Source organism: Pollicipes pollicipes, unplaced genomic scaffold (assembly GCF_011947565.3).
Source record: "Pollicipes pollicipes isolate AB1234 unplaced genomic scaffold, Ppol_2.1 Scaffold_7261;HRSCAF=8764_pilon_pilon_pilon, whole genome shotgun sequence".
NCBI classification, from domain to species: domain Eukaryota; kingdom Metazoa; phylum Arthropoda; class Thecostraca; order Pollicipedomorpha; family Pollicipedidae; genus Pollicipes; species Pollicipes pollicipes.
In genome coordinates this window covers 46,335,851-46,357,788 of record NW_023597054.1, presented here as the reverse complement: position 1 = coordinate 46,357,788, position 21,938 = coordinate 46,335,851, and the positions used below count along the sequence as shown (strand labels likewise).

General features: G+C 50.4%; 1 protein-coding gene across 2 annotated transcripts; it reads right to left on the bottom strand.

The window, feature by feature from the left end:
• Window positions 1–8,647: 8,647 nt before the first annotated feature.
• On the bottom strand, window positions 8,648–21,674 carry LOC119112576 (charged multivesicular body protein 7). 2 transcript variants are annotated; one of them, XM_037236791.1, is made up of 9 exons: window positions 21,592–21,674; window positions 16,039–16,305; window positions 15,528–15,705; window positions 14,910–15,153; window positions 14,270–14,391; window positions 13,757–13,876; window positions 10,604–10,702; window positions 9,979–10,285; window positions 8,648–9,631 (listed from the first exon to the last, which is right to left on the bottom strand). In XM_037236791.1, exons 2-9 carry the CDS (start codon window positions 16,284–16,286, stop codon window positions 9,525–9,527), a joined length of 1,425 nt encoding a protein of 474 aa, XP_037092686.1. In that variant the 5' UTR covers window positions 16,287–16,305; window positions 21,592–21,674; the 3' UTR covers window positions 8,648–9,524. The 2 variants fall into 2 exon arrangements, with proteins under 2 accessions (XP_037092686.1, XP_037092685.1); XM_037236790.1 differs by having other exon boundaries at window positions 21,582–21,653.
• Between the last annotated feature and the right edge of the window lie 264 nt (window positions 21,675–21,938).

The following is a 21,938-nucleotide window of genomic DNA, read 5'->3' as shown; positions in this document are numbered from 1 at the left end:
TCTCAACAATCTTGGAAGGGGGAGGGGGGGGGGGGGGTGCCATGAGACGTAGAGATTCAACGTTTCTACGCTTGCAGCACAAAAGGCGCAGCGTAATTGATTTCCCCGTCCCAAATGTGATGGCTTCTCTCTCATGTCACTCGTGACTATTACACTAGGTTTTTCAAGCAAACACACGTTTCATGACATTCATATATAGCTGTATGCGAACCTTGTGTCATGCTCACAGGCGGGTTAGTATTGCATCGGCCTGAACGTACGCTCTGGGTTCGTGCCTAATAACCAGTGTTTGTCCGCGGTAGTGATCTGCCAAGCGATGCATATTGCAATTTGTTCTCTAAGCATTTTTAAAATGATTTCAACATCATTCAACATCATTCAAAATTGCGTAAGTTGTTCAGTGCATTAGCGAGAAACATTACTCACATAGAGAGGACAGAATTAGCCTTATTCCTCGGAGAAAAACCAGGACAATGGAGATATAGCTCGGTTGATACTTCGGCAACAAACGTTATCGAAACAACAGCAGAAGCAACCTTCAAACAGCAATAGCAATAGTAACTAAAAAACAAGAGCAATAGCAAGCTTCTGCTATTGTTTCGATAGAGGCATGTTGCCGAAATATCAACCAAACCATATCTTCATTGTCCTGGTTTTTCTGCGAGGAATAAGGCTAAAACTATTGTCTTATCAACATCATTCAGCTCTGCGGATTAATGGGTTCTTATATTTGTGTATGTTTGCGGTTTCTCACTGAATGATGAATAGCGCATGGATCATAATTTGTCATAAAAGCATGTGGTAATATATATATATATATATATATATATATATATATATATATATATATATATATATATATATATACATATATTACTTCAACTTCAGATCGACGTAATTATTAACCGCCTTGAAGTCTACAACAACGCTTGAGAGCGGTTCTATGTGTGCACCATAAAGCGAGAGTTTCCCTAAACAAATTAGATATGACTGTCTCACATTATGTAGCAGAGAAAACAACAGACATGGGACGTGGGAATCAATAAAAATGTGTTTTGTCTCAAAGGGGAGGGAACGGTGGTTACCTGGGTGTTGTGTCCCCCCCCCCGTTTCCGAAAATGTTTCGCACGAATCGTTCGAGTACAAAATACGTTTGGGCAACCCTCACCTTTCTGACACGTTTCTCCGCCCATGTGTCCGCTGCTAGCACAAGTCAAGAAATCGCTTCCAACCAAACGTTTTATAACCTTACGAGATCTTACGACGCCTGCAATTAAATTCAAATTTCACCGCAAACTTTGCTGCTTTTAGAAACCTTTGCAAATGTTTTATTTTTTGTTCAAATGACTCAGGAACACTAAGTTCACTCTGAAATATCATGGCCGGTGTTAAGTATAGACGAACTATTTGCGATTCGACCACCAGCATCGTCTGTCCTTTTCAAACGGGTCAGTATAGTTTACTCCGGTGCAATCATTGGAAGACACCATTTTAAAACTGTTTCGAGGTAAATGAAATATATATACACACAGGCACAAACATATGTACGCGAACGTATGTACGTAAACGCATTTCGCTACTCAATGAGCATGTGGCTACGTCATACATCAGACCTGGCGTCAAGGAGTGGTCTAGTGCCGACCTAAAAGGTCATCGTAGATCAAGTGAATTACATTCCGGATAGAAGCGTCCCCGTTAGCGAACGGTGCCAGCATTGTGCTCTTGTAAAATTTCTCGGAAGTGCCTTTTCTTTCTGTGTCATGCACTTTATATCATTGATGCATTGGGTATCACAATGATGCCTCGTGACAAGCTGATTGTTATGTTGTTGATAATTGCAGCCATGGCAGGCAATATGTTCGCTTGCCTCCATATTTGCTTACTCCCCGCTCAACCTCACCTAGATCCACCTCCCAAGACCAACCCATGCTCCAAGTCGTGATCCGTTGGCGGTCCGGTCCGGTGATTGGCTTTGACGCTTTTCCCGCCGGGCCAATAAGAACATCTTCAGGCACGCGCCAAAATGCACGCACTTGACAGGCAAGTTGGCGCGAACGAAAATGGTGCGAACGATCAGCTGATCGGCCAAGGCCGTCGATGGCCGTAACAGCATAGGCCAGATTGCGGTGAACCCGGCATCGAATAAGACCAAGGGATGTATAACAATGGTACAGAAATGTATAGCGTGGATGAGATAGCAAAAGTTTTGCATAAGCACAGTTCGCTCCGCTGTTTACGACATCTTGAGTAACGGAGGTGTGCTCAGGGCAAGGGCAGCAGAGAGCAGTGTGGCGCTTATTAAGGGAAGCGAAGCGTGCTTCCTGGCACGCTTACGTGAGTACGCTGAATCGGTTCACGCCAACATCGCAGGTTTGGTCTCGAATTAAGCGCATAACGGGGCAGTTTTCATCCATGGCTCTTCCGGTACCATGTGTGAACGGACAGGCCGTGACGCGCCCGTTGGAAGTTGCGAACGAGATTGCCCGGGCGCTGGCCTACCGCAGCGAAGGCGGCAACACTAACCCAGTTTGTGCGGCACCGGACGCAATGTGAGCAATCCGCAGTGGATTTTTCGACGAGTGAGCTACATTCCTATAATGATCCATTCACCCTAGTCGAGTTGGAATGCGCGCTTGCAAAGCTTCGCAGCGTGCCAGAAGGTCCGGACACTGTGCACAACGACATGCTCAAACATGTGCCGCCTTGCGTGCTTCGCGCTCTCTTAGCGGTATTTAATGCGCTTTGGGCCAGTGGTGACTTTCCAGCCTCTTGGCGAGAAGGTACTGTCGTTCCTTTTTTAAAACCGGTTAAAAGTGGACAAGATCCTTTACACTATAAACCTATTTCTCTCACTTCATCGCTGTCTAGGTTAATGGAAAAAATGGTTGATGTCCGTTTAACTTGGTTTTTAGAACATCACGGCGTTTTCACAAACGCCCAGTGTGGTTTTAAAAAGAATCGCAGCACAGCGGACAATCTTCTAGGTCCTGACACTGCGATTTGTATGGGACTTAAAGCAAACTGACACATAGGCGCAGTGTTCTTTGACAAAGAGGGCGCCTATGACACCACATGGCGTCAAGGCATTCTTCTCAAGCTATACAGGTATGGTACACGCGGCAATATGGGCACCTTTCTTCAAAACTTTCTAGCTGACTGTTCTTTCCGTGTCCGTGTTGGAAACGCGCTCTCTGAGAGACATGTTTAAGTTAACGGTGTGCCCCAAGGCGGCGTTCTCAGCGTAGCTTTGTCCGCTGTTATGATCAACGATATCGGGATTGAGCTGCCAGTCTGTAGGTCGTGCCCTTTTTGTTGATGATTTTACCATTTGGACTAGCGCAACAAGAGCACCAACGATGGAGCGCCAACTCCAGTTGGCTGTAGACCGTGTTGAGAAGTGGGGTACCATGAACGGGTTCAGGTTTTCAAGTAGCACGACTGTAGCCATGCAGTTTTGTCGTAGCCGGCAATGCGGTGACCTGTCTATCCGTCTGTATGGGCAGTGCATCCCAACTGAGCCTGTGGCTAGATACCTAGGGGTATACTTTGACCGCCGACTTACATATAAGGCACATCTTAGAGCGCTACGTGAACGCTGCTTTAAATCTTTGAACGTATTAAAATGTGTTTCGCGCACATCGTATGGCGGAGATCGGAGCACGCTTTTGCTGCTGTATCGGGCAATCATACGCTCTAACCTGGACTATGCATGTTATATTTATGACAGCGCGTGTGAGTCCACGAAACGGATCATTGACACCATCCATCACACTGCTGTACGTGCCATCACAGGCGCGTTCCGTACATCTCCAATCCGAAGCCTCTTGGTAGAATCGCACGAGCCGCCGTTGTTAGCGAGGAGGAAAATGTTAGACATACGTTACGCGCTTAAGCTGCGACAGTTCCCGTGGCATCCCGCATATCACGCAGTCTTTCCGCGGCCTGCTGTGCCGTTTGTTCGCAATGCACCTCGGGCGCATGCTGTGACCTTTGGCTCCCGGATACGAGCCTTACTGCGGGAAAACGAAATTCCCATTCGAAAGGTGAAGCAATCAGGTCATCTGTGCACTCCTCCCTGGCATTTGATCTCTCCCTTCACAGACACATCTCTGACTGAAATGAGAAAGAATGTCTCGCTGCCAGATATACTGAGGTCCAGAGCGCTTCAGGGTTTTAGCGTTATATCAGGGCTACACACATACTTACACGGACGGCTCTAAAACTTCTGATGGTGCAGGCTGTGCGTTGTGAGCGGTGGCGTCACCTGGTCGTTTTCATTGCCCCCAAACGCTTCGGTGTTCACATCGGAGCTCATAGCAATCATTAAGGCACTATGTTTCATTGAAGTCGGTGACGAACCCTTACATCTCATTTTGACGGACTCTCTGAGCAGTGCTCTGAGTGTGAAGTCTTATTATCCGTCATGTCCCCTTATACAGGACATCTTAATACGTTTGGCTCAACTGGATCAGGCCGGAAAGAAAGTCATGCGATGTTGGGTTCCCAGTCGCGTCGGAATCAGGGGCAACGAGTTGGCTGATGCGGCTGCCAGGCGAGCAGCGCTGGCTCCATGTGTTCGCTCCCTTTCTATTCCTGCCAGGGACTTTCATCCTGCAATGAAAACCTTCCTGCATAACGAGTGGCAGCGTTGTTGGGATCAGATGGAAGGTAATTAGCTTAAAGAGATAAAACCTAAGCTGGGTCATTGGTTTTCGTGTTTCCGCGAAATGAGGCGAGAAGAGGTGATGCTCTGCAGACCACGCATCGGACACACGTACGCAACCCACGGCTATATGTTGGAGGCAGCCGATAAACCTATCTGCCATCGATGAGGCGCTGTCCTCACCGTTCACCATGTCCTTATATCTTGTCCGCGCATCGTGAAGGAGCACCCACGTTACTTTGGACAGCGTGACTCGCCCCTTACCCTCAGTGATATGATAGGAGACAACTCACAATTTCTTGGAGCTCAACAGATCTCTTTATTTCTCAAACACATCAACTTTAGAACCATTTATGCTGCTTATTAGATAGGTAAAACAAAACTCGCTATGGGCGCCAAATGACCACCGCAGTCGGCGCGCCCTTAAACTCCAATAAACAACAAAGAGGTCATGGTGTACATCGCTACCTCATGTTAAAAAGAGCATTGTACATCAGTCATCGTTATTAGGGCGGAACATATCGTAATTAATCGTAAAACAGGTCATCTACACTCTTACCTTGGAACTTACGTATCTGCGATAGCGAACATTCGAGCGCCGCAAACACGCAGCAACCCCGGCCCCGGCGCGATTGCTACGCGTGATCATAACATTACTGCCCATCAAGAACCATAACAATGTACCCGGCCAAGGTAACAAGAATCCAATGAAATATGTTTCTTGCGTTTCCAAGCAGTCTTTCGTACCGTTTGTAGATTGGTCGACATTGTGGGTTAGGTACGTTACGCTTACGTTACGCTACGTTACGTTACGTTAGGTCAGGCAAGGCTAGGCTAGGCTAGGCTAGGCTAGGCTAGGTTAGGCTAGGTTAGTTAGGTTAGGTTAGGTTAGTTAGGTTGGCTTAGGTTAGTTAGGTTAGCTAGGTTAGGTTAGGTTAGGCAAGGCTAGGCTAGGCTAGGCTAGGCTAGGCCGGGCTATGTTAGGTTGGGTTAGCTAGGTTAGGTTAGGTTTGGTTAGGTTAGGTTAGGTTAGGTTAGGTTAGGTTTGGTTAGGTTAGGTTAGGTTCAGTTCAGTCAGGTAATGTTAGGTTAGGCAAATTTAGGCTACGTTCTGGACTATTCTGGCCTGTCTGTTTCATTAACGTACCTACACGCGATAAGAAACGTATCTCATTGCATTATTATTGTTACCTTGGCCCCGTACACTTTTTATAGTTCTTGATAAGCAGAGATATTGTAACCACGCAACGATAGCGCAGAAACGGCGCGGGGGAGTCGAAGCTGCGGGTCGAAGCTTGTCTCTCCGTTATTCCCTGAAGATACTAAGTCGAGAGGATCATCCATGCAGAAAACTTATGGCCAATGAGGCTGCGTTACATGAGGTAGAGACTGGATATATGAAAAGGATTTCTGGTTTCCCGCTATATGAGAGAATACTTGATATGTGCCATGAAACAGGATTCGATTTCCCAGAAGAGGTGACCTTAAAACGCAGCGTCGTTCCGCCATGGAGATTACGTAAATGTACGTTGATAAAGTTGACTAACAGGAGCAAGAGAACGCTAGATGAAGTGCAAATTCAATGTGAGTTTAATGATTTGAGAAGCAGGTATACAGAATACGAGTTCATATTTACCGATGGAGCAAAAAGTGCAGACGGAGTTGGATGTGCTTTTGTCCACGGTGAAAGACGTCAAAAATTTAAACTTCCTGAACTTTGTTCGATATTTATAGCTGAAGGATTCGCAGTATTACAGGCTCTGAATTATACACATACAAATCGCATCCTCAAATGTGTTATATGCACAGACTCCTTGTCCATTATAACAGCCCTGGGAAATCCGACTTCTGAAAACCCGATCGTGATCCATTTACTAGAGACGGTCAGTCAGCTTATTGAAATGGGCAGTATAATCATTGTCCTCTGGATCCCAAGCCATAGTAATATACGTGGAAACGAGACAGCGGATGCACAAGCAAAGATGGCTATAAGACTGAATGACGTGTGTAATTTTCAAATGGGTCCTAAAGATTATTTTCCTAAGGTGCGTCGAAGTATTCGTGAATTATTCAACAAATATTGGACAGATTACAACCCTAGGACTAATTTAAAACGCATCAAAGAAGAGGTAGGAGACTGGGTCTCCTGTAAGCGAGCAGTCCGACGCGAAGAGATAGTGCTGTGCCGGCTGAGACTTGGGCATACTCGCTATACCCACTCATACATGATAGATAGAAACCTCCAACCTGAATGTGAACGATGTCAGTGTCCATTAACAGTGTATCACATTCTTCTTGAATGCCCCGTATATTTTCACGAAAGACGATCATTGGTAACACTATGTCAACGGTCCGGAACACAATTTTGTGTGAGGTCGCTGGTAGGAAATCAATTCCCGGACATCATTGATGGAGTGATGAAATATTTGCGACACTGCGACCTACTGAAACAATTGTGAAGTGCTGCCTTTGCGTGCGGGACAAGTGCAATTTTTGCTTTGCTGTCATTGATTGCTGCCATGTTGTTTATACTATATTGTAATTGTTTGAAATGAGTTGTTTATTCTATGTATAATTTAAGCTTGCGTGCATATCTGCGTACGATGTCTGACTGGATGCTTGAGAAATGTGAGAAGCAAGGAAGTGGTATAGGAATTATGTGTAGCAAATATGTGTGATACGTGGGTGTGTGCGTAAGCAGAGGAGATTACATGAATGAGGTTTGAACGAGCATGGTGAAGACAGATGAATGTGCGTGCATGCGTTAGAGTACACGGCATGGCAGATATGTGAAATTTCCATCTGGTAAATGCTTTGTTAAACGGCAATGTTGTGACTGCCGACTGACTGATGACTAACCTGCAACGTCTATCATGTGGGGAAACTGCGGTTAAAAGAAAATGATAAAAAAGAGCCTGGCAAAAAAAAACCGGACTTTTTGTTCTCTTGTTTTAGTTCACTAATCAGTTTATGTATCTGAACATTTAACACCGAGTTTTCTAGAAACTAACACCGTTTACTGCACCTCCTTGCTACACCGCTATCCTGCACGAAAATTCCTGACCAGTGCGACACATTCCTTCTATCCTCTGTCGCGCTTAGTTACCACCTGTGCTACCAAACTTGTAAGACAACACTTCAACGATGGACGCCTGAGCCCAAGAGGCTATGCGCCCTTAACCAACAACAACAACAACAACGGGAGATAGCTAGCGTAGTTATTAGAATTCGAAGGTAGGGACGTGAATCTACCTATTTTATGATTATCTACGAGATGTCCGGCCCTAAACACGACGAATGATGTACAATGACTTTTTCCAACATCAGGTACCAATGTATACCTACACTCACAGATCCAGTGTGCCAGCCATGTATCAAGGAGTGTGCACGACGCAACGTGGCGGGCTCGAGATTGGTGCAACACTTTCTATACCAGATGTGCTCCAATCCTTCCAGCAGTCAAGCAGGACTCCTGAGTGCATGTCTACGTTAAGCGACTCGTGGATTATTGGCCTATGGTGCTCAAATGGATTGTTTACCAATGCTAAGTTACCCATTTTTGCTTTTATTATTACTGTACACCGATTTCATATCAGCAGTCTTTTATGGCATGAAACGGTAGCAAACAAATCGTACTTAGTAGTTTGCTCATGTAGGGCTCCTGGTATGCAGACATGCTATTAATTGCATCCGCGAAGGTTATCCTTCAAACCTTATTTAGTCTTCTGCGCAACAAACAGGTACAAGGCCACCGGCAAAGACTACCCATTGCTCGCCAGTTAACGGCGTTATGCCGTCGAATCGTGTCGCTACACGCCTATTGCCTCAACCATGCATGAACTTGCCCTTAAAACAGAAATACATAATGCAATGAGCGGCCCGACAGCCGTTGTGGGCTCGGCATCCGTGGTCAAAGCGCAGTGTGGGAGGACTGACTAAACGGTCATACGTACTCACCCTCTAAACCTGCAGGCAAAAGACGTACACATGCAACAGTGTTATTCCATTGATTTCAATCACTCATCAATGCGACTAACACCGCACAACATCCAGAAAGGCCTCCGTTCCACAGCCCCGCTCTGGGCTCGGACGTCTGCCAGCGGCGCCGGGCCCATCTGCCGGCCGCACCCGAGTATCGCAGCTGTCCAGCTCAGGCCGCTCTGGGCTCGGACGTCTGACAGCGGCGCCGAGCCCGTCCGCCGGCCGCAACCGAGTATCACAGCTAGCTGTCCAGCTCATGCCGCTCTGGGCTCGGACGTCTGACAGCGGCGCCGAGCCCGTCCGCCGGTCGCACCCGAGTATCACAGCTGTCCAGCTCAGGCCGCTCTGGGCTCGGACGTCTGACAGCGGCGCCGAGCCCGTCCGCCGTCCGCCGGTCGCACCCGAGTACCACAGCTGCCCAGCTCAGGCCGCTCTGGGCTCGGACGTCTGGCGCCGACGACAACGGCGCCGAGCCCGTCCGCCGGTCGCACCAGAGTATCACAGCTGTCCAGCTCAGGCCGCTCTGGGCTCCGACGTCTGACAGCGGCGCCGAGCCCGTCCGCCGTCCGCCCGTCGCACCCGAGTACCACAGCTGCCCAGCTCCGGCCGCTCTGGGCTCGGACGTCTGACAGCGGCGCCGAGCCCGTCTGCCAGTCGCACCCGAGTACCACAGCTGCCCAGCTCCGGCCGCTCTGGGCTCGGACGTCTGACAGCGGCGCCGAGCCCGTCCGCTGGGGGCACCCGAGTATCACAGCTGCCCAGCTCAGGCCGCTCTGGGCTCGGGAATGTGACAGCGGCGTCGAGCCCGTCCACCGGCCGCACCCGAGTATCGCAGCTGTCCAGCGTGATCTAGTGACCTGAAGAGGTAGCTCGGGCAACCTCAGAGCGCCTCTAGATGCCCGTGCCCTTTCCTCTTGGATTTATTTTGCCGGGGCGTGTCCGCTAACGCCTTTGAGCCTACAGCTTCGGGTCCGCAACTGGACGGAGCTGCAAACCAATGCACTGGCGTCAGTACAACTAATATTGACCATAACCCCCGGCTACCAACGTTTCCGCGCGGGGCCACAATAGACAAACCCGGAGCGCAGTTTTTTTCCACAGCTTTGTACGTTTGACCAAGCGTCTTGAGCCACAGCAGATATAAAAACATACGACTGCTGAACCCGTCATATGTTCTGAGCTCGCCACGACTTCGTCTGTAGGACTGGAGGTCTGACGTTACAAAATGTCGCCTGTCGGGCGCATGCCGTTACAAAACGCGTCCCTACTTCCCAGTGCCGCGAATACCCGCCCCAGCTGCGGCGGCAATATGCGCAGCGGGCGAGGTCGGTTACCTTCAGCGTCCGAGTCCGAGTCTAGCAACGGGTGTGCCGCTCTGGGCTCCGAGTCCTTCCAGGTGTGCGACACGGCTGGGCGTGGGGTGACGCGCCGCGGGGTAGCGCTACGGTCGCGTCCCGGGGACTGGGACGGAGCGATCGTCCGCGAGGTGGCGCTGCGGTCGCGCTGGGCGGCCGAAGGCGGCGTGGCGACGCCGCTCAGCAGGTCGTTAAGCTCGGCCTCCAGGTCGGCTGTCTCGCTGGCGTCAACCGGCGAGAGAGGTCGCGCCAGCGCCGACACCACCTCGTCTCGGTCCTCCAGCGCCTGGCCGGACGGCCCTCCCAGTTAGCGCGCCGGCCGGCGGCGGCGTGAGCAGCCGGGTGATAAGATTAACCGGTCAGGTTGGGCAACAACACCACGGGGCCACACAAGTCACTGGAATACCACCGACCACAGATCCATGGGTCAGGGCAACCACTTATCCAGACCCAAAGCGTGTCTTAGGTCACTTTTTCAAGTCAACAGACATTTCGGCTGGTCACTTATTAACCACACAGCAGCAGTAGCAGCAATAGCAGCAGCTCGGCCACGCACACGCACGCGCGCACAGCTGCTAGCCGGGCCAGGTCGGGTCATACGCACCTCCTGGCAGTCGGCCACCACCTGCTCCACCCTGTCGATGGTGACGTTGCCAAACGCGCCGCGGGCGGCGGCCGTGCCTCGTGACAGCGCGTCAGTCACCTGGCGACGCACAACACTCCCGGGAGTCATCACAATCCGCCAGGCACTCACCGGTCCGCGATATCTATCCACCGTCACAGCAAATGTGCTGCACACACCTGCACCTGTTGGAAGCATTCCTAGTCCTGACCAATCAAGAATTCGTCAAAATGGAACCTGCGATGAGGTAGATGAGTGATCAAAGCTAGCGTAATTTCATGCTCAGTGATGTAAAGGGAGACGAGGGTCACACACAATGAAAATAACCAAATAAATAAAAGGATGAGGGCCACACACAGCGACAACTGATACACAGCCGCACAATCAACAGAGCTCGATGAGCACTCATGCCCTGCAGCTAATGGCAGCGTGCCCGCTTCTGCCCCCCCCCCCCCCCCCCCCCTCCACCCAAAGGTCCTCTAGTCCTCGTCCAGCGCGACCATGGCATGTGTTATGCCTGCTCATCAGCGTCGCCCTGGCAGAAAAACAACGCATTTTTGATTCAGCGAGCGGTAAACCTACTATATGCACTATGGAGTATTGCCGTACAGCATGTTAAGAATGGCCGCGGTGTTTCACGTGAAGGCGAATAATGAACCATCTGCACGCGCAGAAGACGATGCGACGACGAAGCCCAGTGCCCGACGAAGGTGAATGGAAGGCCTCCAGTGTCGTTATATCATCCTCGCTGCATTCAGATCAGTCATAAATAACTAACATGGGTTTTTGTCATGTGAAAGTAAAGCTTGCCCCAATTCAATAAAATAAGGATAAACCAGGCCCAACTTTTCATACGTTATCCTTTCAGCATTAACTCTCAAAAGAACGCGAACGGTTAAACAGGTTCATATAGTTATATGACCCCCCCCCCCCTGTTCTGAGAATAGCGACAGCTTTCCATAGGAGGTACAAGTGGATGGACTAACGAACGCTGCGCATGGCACGTGTCGCAATCAGAACTAACACCGAACGCTCCACGCGGCGTCTTTTTTAGAGAGCGTGCTCCACATTTGTACAGGGTTTGAGGCGGCAAAGCCAACTTGAAGATAACTCGATGTAGTTCACAGTCCCGCCCCTTTAAAGACCTTAGCCCTTCCTAGATTCTAAGTCACACGCCCGCAAAGATGAGCAGGTTATTTTGCGAAGACTATTTCAAGGTCACACAGGCATCCATGACACCATAGCAACCTCATTCAAATCCTGCCATTCCATTGGTCTTGCGGCAAACAATGTGAAGAAAAATATGACTGTCGAGTCGTCCATATCTGGCTTTCATAGTCGCGATTTTCAAACAAAACGACCGTCAGTTAGCTCTTAATCAATGTTGTGCAAGGCACGAGTACATCATCAAACAACGATGTTTTGAGGAGCATATCAACTAAACAGAGAAACTGCGCTGTCTAGGCCAGCGTTTTCCACTTCAAAGTAACCAATAGCCATAGGTGAGCTTATTGCACCATATCTGATGTTTGCTTCAGTCCCTTGAATGTGGAACGCTCCCTTCAACAATTACTCCGCTTGCTTTCCATAGCCCGAATCTTCATATCTGATAGCCCAAAGGGCTTTTTCCTATCTAAAAAGAAAACGCGACGGCAGTCTGCGCATACCCCATTACGGAGCACATGCGACAACAGAAGCCGTGCTAGCAGGAGCAATGGCGCAACCGGGACTCAAACCCGCGCCCCCAAGCGGGAGCCGACAGCACTAACCACTCCAATATTACGGCCCCGTATAAAAAAGAACGCCTAGTGCTAGACGTTTGGCCACCGACTTCTAGCTTTACCATCCGAGACCTACCGCCATCGGCTGCTTAAAGTTGCCTGAATGTATAATGCAAACGGCGTACGTTTTTACGGACAAAGCCCTGCACATCAAAGATATTGCTGACAGGTCGGTCCATATAAACTAACCAGCCGTCTGTCCCACCAACCGATCGTCAAACCAACCAACCATCCAAGCATCCGACCGACCGACCGACCGACCGACCGACCGACCGACCGACCGACCGACCGACCGACCGACCGACCGACCGACCGACCGACCGACCGACCGACCGACCGAACCAACGACCGACCGACCGACCACCGACCGACCGACCGACCGACCGACCGACCGACCGACCGACCGACCGACCGACCGACCGACCGACCGACCGACCGACCGACCGACCGACCGACCGACCGACCGACCGACCGACCGACCGACCGACCGACCGACCGACCGACCGACCGACCGACCGACCGACCGACCGACCGACCGACCGACCGACCGACCGACCGACCGACCGACCGACCGACCGACCGACCGACCGACCGACCGACCGACCGACCGACCGACCGACCGACCGACCGACCGACCGACCGACCGACCGACCGACCGGACCGACCGACCGACCGACCGACCGACCGACCGACCGACCGACCGACCGACCGACCGACCGACCGACCGACCGACCGACCGACCGACCGACCGACCGACCGACCGACCGACCGACCGACCGACCGACCGACCGCCGACCGACCGACCGACCGACCGACCGACCGACCGACCGACCGACCGACCGACCGACCGACCGACCGACCGACCGACCGACCGACCGACCGACCGACCGACCGACCGACCGACCGACCGACCGACCGACCGACCGACCGACCGACCGACCGACCGACCGACCGACCGACCGACCGACCGACCGACCGACCGACCGACCGACCGACCGACCGACCGACCGACCGACCGACCGACCGACCGACCGACCGACCGACCGACCGACCGACCGACCGACCGACCGACCGACCGACCGACCGACCGACCGACCGACCGACCGACCGACCGACCAAGCCAGCCAAACAAACCCCGCTTAAGACTGGGTTGGTCTGAAGACTGAATCATGACAAACCGACTGTAATGGAAGGATGGCATGGGCACCAACCGACTCCCCATGAGTGAAGTCCCTTAATTGTATCGCATTGCTACGTTGATCACATGTTTACTTCACCAAAGAGCTTGAATGGGAGTTGTATTGAACACATCAGTTGTATTGAACTTTCACATCTGCCTACTAAATTAGCCCACCTTTTGGTTGTATTTGGATTCTTCAATGCTGTCTAGCATATCTTGAACGTTGTCCAAGGTCATGGATTTCTGTTCAAGAGACACATTCATCTTTTTCCACTTGCGGAGCTTTTGCTTTGCCTGCAAATCCAGTATGTACGGGAAAAATCAGCACATGTGCATTCGATGCGAAAATTCTGTAAATACTGCAATACCACACACCAGTAAAATGTTTTTGCAACACACTGACTACTTCTCTTGTAAAGATTGAACAAGACACCGTAAAAATCAAACAGCTTTGTCCAACAGGCAATAGTGCCCGAGCAAAATCCAGTTTTCCGTGCAAATTCAACGGCTTCAGGCACGCTACGCCGATGATCATGATTAGGGTTTAACGGCACAGCGACTACGACGGTCAGTTTTAGGATTAACCCATGCCACCAGGGGCCGGTCATGGCTGCTCTACATTCCACGAGAAACAGGGCTTTCCCCTTTGCAGCATGTCCGTCCCGCCCGTCCGGCATCAACACGCACCAGTTCCCTCTGCCCGCTCTTCAGCAGCTCACGAGCGCTGCTCCTCAGCTGCGTCTGATCGCTCGCCAGCTGCGTCACCTCCTTGGTCATGGTACTCTGCACCAGCTTGAGCCGCAGAACGCCTGGGGATGACACATGGTCACAGAAGCCAACGGGCGCTGCGCCTGAAGGCGACCCCACGCCCTGGAGCAGCGGAAGAGTTTTCTCCGCACGCGCTGACACAGATCGCGTTCCGCATGCTTCGCCCACGTCAAAGCGTGCTGGCGCACACCAGCACGCCTCGCTGGTCAAAAACCGAGAAAAATGACACCACCACTGAACCTATCGCTCCATCTCCCCTCTCCCCCTCTTCGACTCGCCGAACTATCCCCAGTTACCGCGTCACAAGTCCTCCTCCCGTAGTTTCGTAAAATGAGTCGACAGCACAGTGAAAACTGACGAAATTTACCGCCAGAAAACACGACAACGAACACGTATTCCACGAATAAGTCTACTTTCTTCTAAAAATTGTGGGGCTGGAGACCCAGCTCGAGAGAGGCTGGAGCTCTTAACTGAAAAGGAAACCACACCCTGCCCCCTCCCCATCACCGCCCAGTCTCTGGTCGGTCGCAGCGCGCGCGCGCTGACCCGTCCGACCCACCGCGCTCCAGTTCGGTGACAGTCGGCGCGACCGGCTCGCCGTCCAGCCGGAACTTGACCGCCAGCCGGCCGTCCACGTCGTCCAGCGTCGCGCGGCCGTTGCGCTCAAGCTCCAGCAGCGCCAGCTCCAGGTCGGCGCGCGTCGCGAACAGCGCGTCATGCAGCCGCCACAACTGGTCGACCAGGAGGAGCTCTCCGCCGGCCGGCTGCGAGACGTGCCGCGCGTAGAGTTCGTCGCTGCGCTCCTGCCGGCCGGCGGCGGCGGCAGGGGCGTCAGCGGTGCACTAACAACGCCGTCAGTCAGCCCAGGGTGCCTTCCCATGTGATAAAACGCACACAAAACGCTACAAGACCAAATCCTGCAATGTCTATAATGGATATCATCACGCATGCCATTATATAGGACCTCATGTTGCTATATTTGACATCGGCAAACTTCTGTACACCACCGTGGAACCCGAGAACTCACATATGTCATCGCGGCAGCATGCTGGTTTTCTACTGCCTAGACAAAACCCCATAGACATTCATAAAACCCCGTAACGCAGCACCCATGGAACCATGCTAGCTCCAGACTGAGTGTGCCCGCCTGCCCGCACACCGTCTGCCATGTACGTACCTTGAGCGCCGTCAGCAGCACAACGTCCTCTTCGGGTTCGGCCCAGAGCGCCGGCTTGACCCAGCTCCAAAAAAGGCGGGCCGGCTGCCAGAGGAGCAGCTCAGTGCCCCAGGCCGTCCAGCTACGAGCGACGGCGCAGCGGCGGCGCAACTCAGCCTCAGTCATCATCTCGCCCGTCCTGCATCGCAAGGCACGGGTCACACGGCGCCGGCGCGATAGCCATTGCCAGCATCATCAACTCCACGCAGAATGGTGGCGCGATCGCGCCCTTTGCCTGTGCCTGCGTCCTCTGCCAAGGGCCAGTCAATGTTTATTGGGGCGACACACAATCGACAGCTAAATATGTCACTGCCATACTCAAACATTGCTGAGACACCCACCAGCCAGCGAACTATGCAGGTGTATCAGCATGCATACCAAAATTAGTACCAAACAATCTATTGTTACACGGTGGGGTGGAGTAGCGTAAAAGACAAGAGCAGCCGGAACGCCGACTCCACCACGGCCTCACCTCCTCAGGTTGCTAAACACCTCCTGCAGGCAGCTGGGCCGGTGGATGCCCACAACAAGCGTGGTCTCCAGCCGATGGCGGTTGAGCAGCAACAGCTGGTGACGGCGACACTCATCAGCCAGCTCCTGGCGCCAGAAGGCCATCTTGCAGTCGTAGCCCACGGGGTTCACATGACGAGAGCGGAATGGTCCGAACAGTCCGCCCACAATAATCTCGCTTTCCCTCCAGTTGGCTGGTACTGCTGCCATACTGGCTCGTGTTGGAAGGCTGGAAGAAAACACGGCTGTAAGTCTTGTTACAAAATCATGCACCTTCGATGAAAACATCTCAACTCTTTGAAGCATGCAATGCTGCTTGGACACTTTGCACATGACATGCCAGTGTCTGAAACTTGGATGTTTCTTGGTGTTTTTAGCCCCAAGACATTTTGTTCACCACAAATATACACTGAAAAGAATGTAAAAATATTTATCTGTGAACGAAGTCAGATGGAGGCTAGCTATTCTCGCAACTTCGACGGCATCGCGCGTCACACTCACGACTGAACGAGGGATACTGCTTGCGGGTTACAGCCGAATCTCTCCACCAGTCACACACAATCTTTCCCTGCGATGCATCCAGTGCCTAGGTCCGCTGCTGCCCACCAGCACATGTCTAACCCACCCACCGTCCAACGACACCAACGCGCTGATACACCGCGCCCGGGGCCCCGTTCTTGATGGGGAAAATGCTGCCAGATGCTCCACCCTTTCAGATAACAACCTACGACGTTCCACAGCTACGTCATCGACGCCATGGAGAGCCAAGTAAATCCTCAACATGGTGGCTAGTAAAATCAGGGCCCCGTTCTTGATGAGCAAATGCTGCCAGATGCTCTGCCTTTTCAGGTAACAACCTATGGCGTTCCACAGCCACGCCGTCTACGTCATCGAGAACGCTTCAAGTAACTCCTAAACATGGCGGCTAGTAAAATCGGCTTTTTCCAATAAATACACTTGACGCGCAGCAGATATGATACTGACGAGTCGGGAAAGTTAAATGTTCTTCAATGTACAGTTGTACAAATACTTCAGGTGCAACCCTCGCGACAGCTGCATATACCATGATGACTTACCTTAACGAGAATATTATAGGCAGAGAAAAGCAGATCATCGTCCTCGATTCCGAAAGACGCTACGTTATTTCAGGCGTTCCGCGAGCGTAACCACATGCAGTGGATCATCCCGCGGACACGAAGTTCGCCAAGCACTGGTAACTTAACGCCTTATGTTAGCTAACATCATCGTGCATGTATGTTGGGGTCGTCCATATACTTTCTTACGCATGGAGGAGTTTTAGCGCGTGTGGTTGCACGCAGGGATACAGCTTTACTCGGAGCGCGCGTGCAGGGAGAAATTTCATGTTGTGACAAGTCGCGTGAAGGGGAGTTCTACATATAGACACACAGACAAACAATATCCATGGAGACATGTGACGTCAGGTTATGCAGTATATTTACATTCCAAAGCATTCAAGGCATAGATACACTTTTCCACAATCATACTGTCCAGACGAACTATCTACGTTACGGGGTCCAGAAAGTGACTATTACAGTGGTGTACCCGCCGACGTAGCGGTTCTGGTCCTGCCAAAGCGCCAACGGCGCGTAAACAAAACAAACAATTCAGGACATGATGACGAAGATTTCGAATCGCAGTTTCGTATCTCGTACACAGCTTTTTCAAAATCTTCAGGCAAAGCTGGCTCCTTATTATGACAATCATGGCCAGCGCAGAGACAACCAGAAGCGTCCGTTGGAAGATGTGATGCCTGCGCTGCAACATCTTGCTGAGCCAGTGCCCCAACACTACATTGGCAACAGGTTTGCAACTTCAAAATCTGGGTCACGCTAGTATCTGACAGCATTTTGCAAATATGTTGCTGCCGCGAGCGGTGATGCCATCGCGTGGCCAATAGGAGCGCGGCTGCGTGAAACCATCGCAGGTTTTGCAGCGTGCGTCGACTCCCCGGGTGTAATTGCAGCCATCGACGGGCCTTTTCTCTTCATGGATGCACCCAGCAAGGAGATAGCAGCTGCCCATAATACCCACAAGCATCGCCAAACAGTACATCTACCGGCTGCTTGTGATCACCGCGGCGCACTCACTGATGTACTTCCAGGGTTCCGCGATCAGCCCACGATTCCTGTTTTTTGGAGAAGCCCCCCCCCCCCCCTCTGCTGCGACCTCAGGGAGCATCAGCGGCAGCTTCTCCCATCTAACACACTCCTCATTGAGGACAAGAGCTTCCCCTTTCCCCGGAGATCACCACCCTTTCCCGAAACACTGATCACCTCAGCGCCACTCAGCACCACTTCAACAGACCATACAAAAAAACACATGTCAAATTGAACATGCTTTCAGCATGCTGAAAAACAAACTACAGCAGCTAAAACATTTAGAAGTAAAAAACATGGGCAATGTGGCTGAGGTTATAAATGCATTGATCATTGTGTCATGCATCAATCACTGCATTGTGCATCATGAGCATAGTGCAGGAGATGACATAGTGCCTGCAGAGCCCTACAAGGCACATTCTGTGGAACAGACCAACATAGGGTGTGCTGTTACTTTCTAGTACTCAGAACCTGCAAGTGAAGTTCATGGGCATCACAAAGTGACAGCACATGGCTGACCACCTTATGGCAAAGATGATGATGCATGCAGCTTGCTCCAGTTAAATGTTGTAATGTGAAGATGGAGAAAGATAAAAGCAGATAAGAACATTCATTTCATTACATTCAAATCAGCACACACACACTTTGGGAAACACAGTGAGGGAGCAGTGGAAGTGTCTTTGGAAGGAACATGGACTGAAAAGCTTGGAGACCCTCCACCTCTAGGAAGACAATAATTTGTGTATACCCAGTTACTGGGGTTACTTTGGGCAACATACAGTATGACAATTCTATTGTTTGATTGCCTAACTGCCTAATGCATGTCAAATCTCACCCACAGGTGTTCACTTTGCACATAACCTTTTAAGAATTAAGTGTTCATTGCCTTCCATAGTTGACCATTTGGGCTACATCATGACAGTAAAACTTCATTGAAACAATACTTAAATACAAGATGGTGACATCTATGACACACATTAATTGGTCAGGGTGTACTTTCCTACCTAACGTTAGAAAAAATCATAGTACACTATTCGTCGTGTTTAAGGCATGCCATATCGTAAATAATCTCAAAACAGGTAGAATCATGCTCCTACCTTCGAATTTCAATAACTTCGATGGCGGGCCCCCGAGCGCCGCGCGCACCGCACCGCCTGGACTCCCCAGTGCCGTTTCGTAAATACAATATTTCTGCGTACCAAGAACTGTACAAAATGTACGGGACCAAAGTAGACCATTCGTCATGTTTAAGGCAGGACATATCGTAAATAATCACAAAACAGGTAGATTAATGATCTTAGCTTCATTTTTTTATAATTACGATGGCGAGCTCCCGAGCGCCGCACACGCACAGCACCCGCGACACCGGCGCCATTACTGCTCGGGTCACAACATTACTGCGAACCATAAAAATGTACCGGGACAAGGTAGCAAGAATCCATGAAATCTGATCTTCGACGCCAACGGAACCATGGGTTGCAGGGGGATTGGGTGGGGAATGTAAAGCAAAATGAGAACATGGCAGCTAAATAAAAGCTCACTATATGGCACCTATATATGGCATGGAACATGGATGCCAATGAGATGCCGGGTTGAAGGGGATATAGGGTGGGGAGGTTAGGTTAGGTTAGGTTAGGTTAGGTTAGGTTAGGTTAGGTTAGGTTAGGTTAGGTTAGGTTAGTTAGGTTAGGATAGGGTAGGGTAGGTCAGCTTAGCTAAGCTTAGGTTCTGGTCTATTCTCAGGTTAGGTTAGGTTAGGTTAGGTTAGGTTAGGTTAGGTTAGGTTAGGTTAGGTTAGGTTAGGTTAGGTTAGGTCAGGTCAGGTCAGGTCAGGTCAGGTCAGGCTAGCTTAGCTTAGCTTAGCTTAGGTTCTGGTCTATTCTCAGTTAGGTTAGGTTAGGTTAGGTTAGGTTAGGTTAGGTTAGGTTAGGTTAGGTTAGGTTAGGTTAGGTTAGGTTAGGTTAGGTTAGGTTAGGTTAGGTTAGGTTAGGTTAGGATATGTTCTGGACTATTCTGGCCTGCGTGTTTCATAAATGTACCTAAACTCGATAAGAAACGATTTTGGTTGCTTTATTATTGTTACCTTGGTCCCGTACATGTTTTATGGTTCTTGATAAGCAGAAATATTGTGCTTTCGCAACAACGCAGGAACGGCGCTTGGAAGTCGAGGCAGTGCGGTGCGGGGCGTGCGGCGCTCGGGAGCTCGCTATCGTATTTATTAAAATTCGAGGGTAGGAGCATGATTCTATCGGTTTTGAAATTATTTACGATATGCTCCGCCTTAAACACGACGAATGGTTTACCTTGGTCCCGTACATTTTGTAGAGTTCTTAGTAAGCAGAAATATTGTATTTACGCAACGGCAACGCAGAAACGGCGCTGGGGAGCCCAGGCGGTGCGGTGCGCGCGGCGCTCGGGAGCCCGCCATCGAAGTTATTGAAATTCGAAGGTAGGAGCATGATTCTACCTGTATTGAGATTATTTACGATATGTGCCGCCTTGAACACGACGAATGGTGTGCAATGATTTTTTCTAACGTTAGGTAGGAAAGTACACCTACACCCATTAATTTGTATTACAACTCACCCACCTTGTCAAACACAGCAGTCATGGCCATGGCAAATGTTTCTTTGGCAAGGCATGCATATATTACAGTCACCCTAAGATGACTCAATGCAATTAAGATAGGGACAGGCCATAGGTTGATGTGTACAGAATATCTTGCTCAAAATTATACATATGACCTTCATCATCAATACAAATGTTCAACTATGATCATTTTATACTCCTGTCTTGCACTTCCACATGCTCCAATACCACCAGCAATTAGGCAGTGAAATTAACCTCACATCCCTGTCACCCAGCAAAAATGTGTGCTGAAGTACATACCAGTGTTTGATCTGTTAACATTGATTTTAGGTAATGTCACCATGACATGCTGTTCAACATCAGGGTTCCAAAAGTCTGCCATCTCCATATTGTTCATGATCTGCCAGGCATGCATCAGGCCAGTGAACAACTCACATAGAAAATAAGTACAACCATATCCATAACATAATTTTTATACAGTACAACAACCATGCTTACAGGTCACACAACTGTGAGCTTGTTTGGTTAACTCATACCAACCCATGCCAGAGCAGTCTGGTAATTGAAAATAATCAATGAGACCTATGAAACAAACCAGCTCGCATTACATGCATACTTTCACCGATCTCATGCAGCGGCACCTGGACAAAGGAGTAAAGTAACAATGCATATAGGTGCGCATTTGCGACTGAATCACTAAGCAGGTAATGATGGCTAATATCAGTCGTTAGATAGCCTTGATATCAGTGTACCTCGCCTCGGCCAGGTACGCCGTGCCATGCAACCTTATTAAATCTACCTGAACCGACCTAAAACCCCGTTCTTGATGATCAAATGGAAGCCCATTCCCTACTTCCAGCGAGCCCAGTCAACACGTCCTCGAGCCTTGTTAGTACGGAATCTTACTAAGAGGGGAGTCGTGTTTAGTACCGATTCGTGCTAAAACTGGCAGAGTTTGGCACGCATAGGTATTCAACAACGCAGCCCGGTAACCCAGGGCTCCACATCGGAAATGTGGCTTGATTAGAGGTGAACCTCGTCAATGTCTTTTCGTTCCATGGGAGTGGAACACCTTCATTTCCATTCATTTCAATCATTTTGGCATCCCAATTCTCATTTGGTGGCGAATTGGTTCAAGGACGCAGTCGGCCGATTT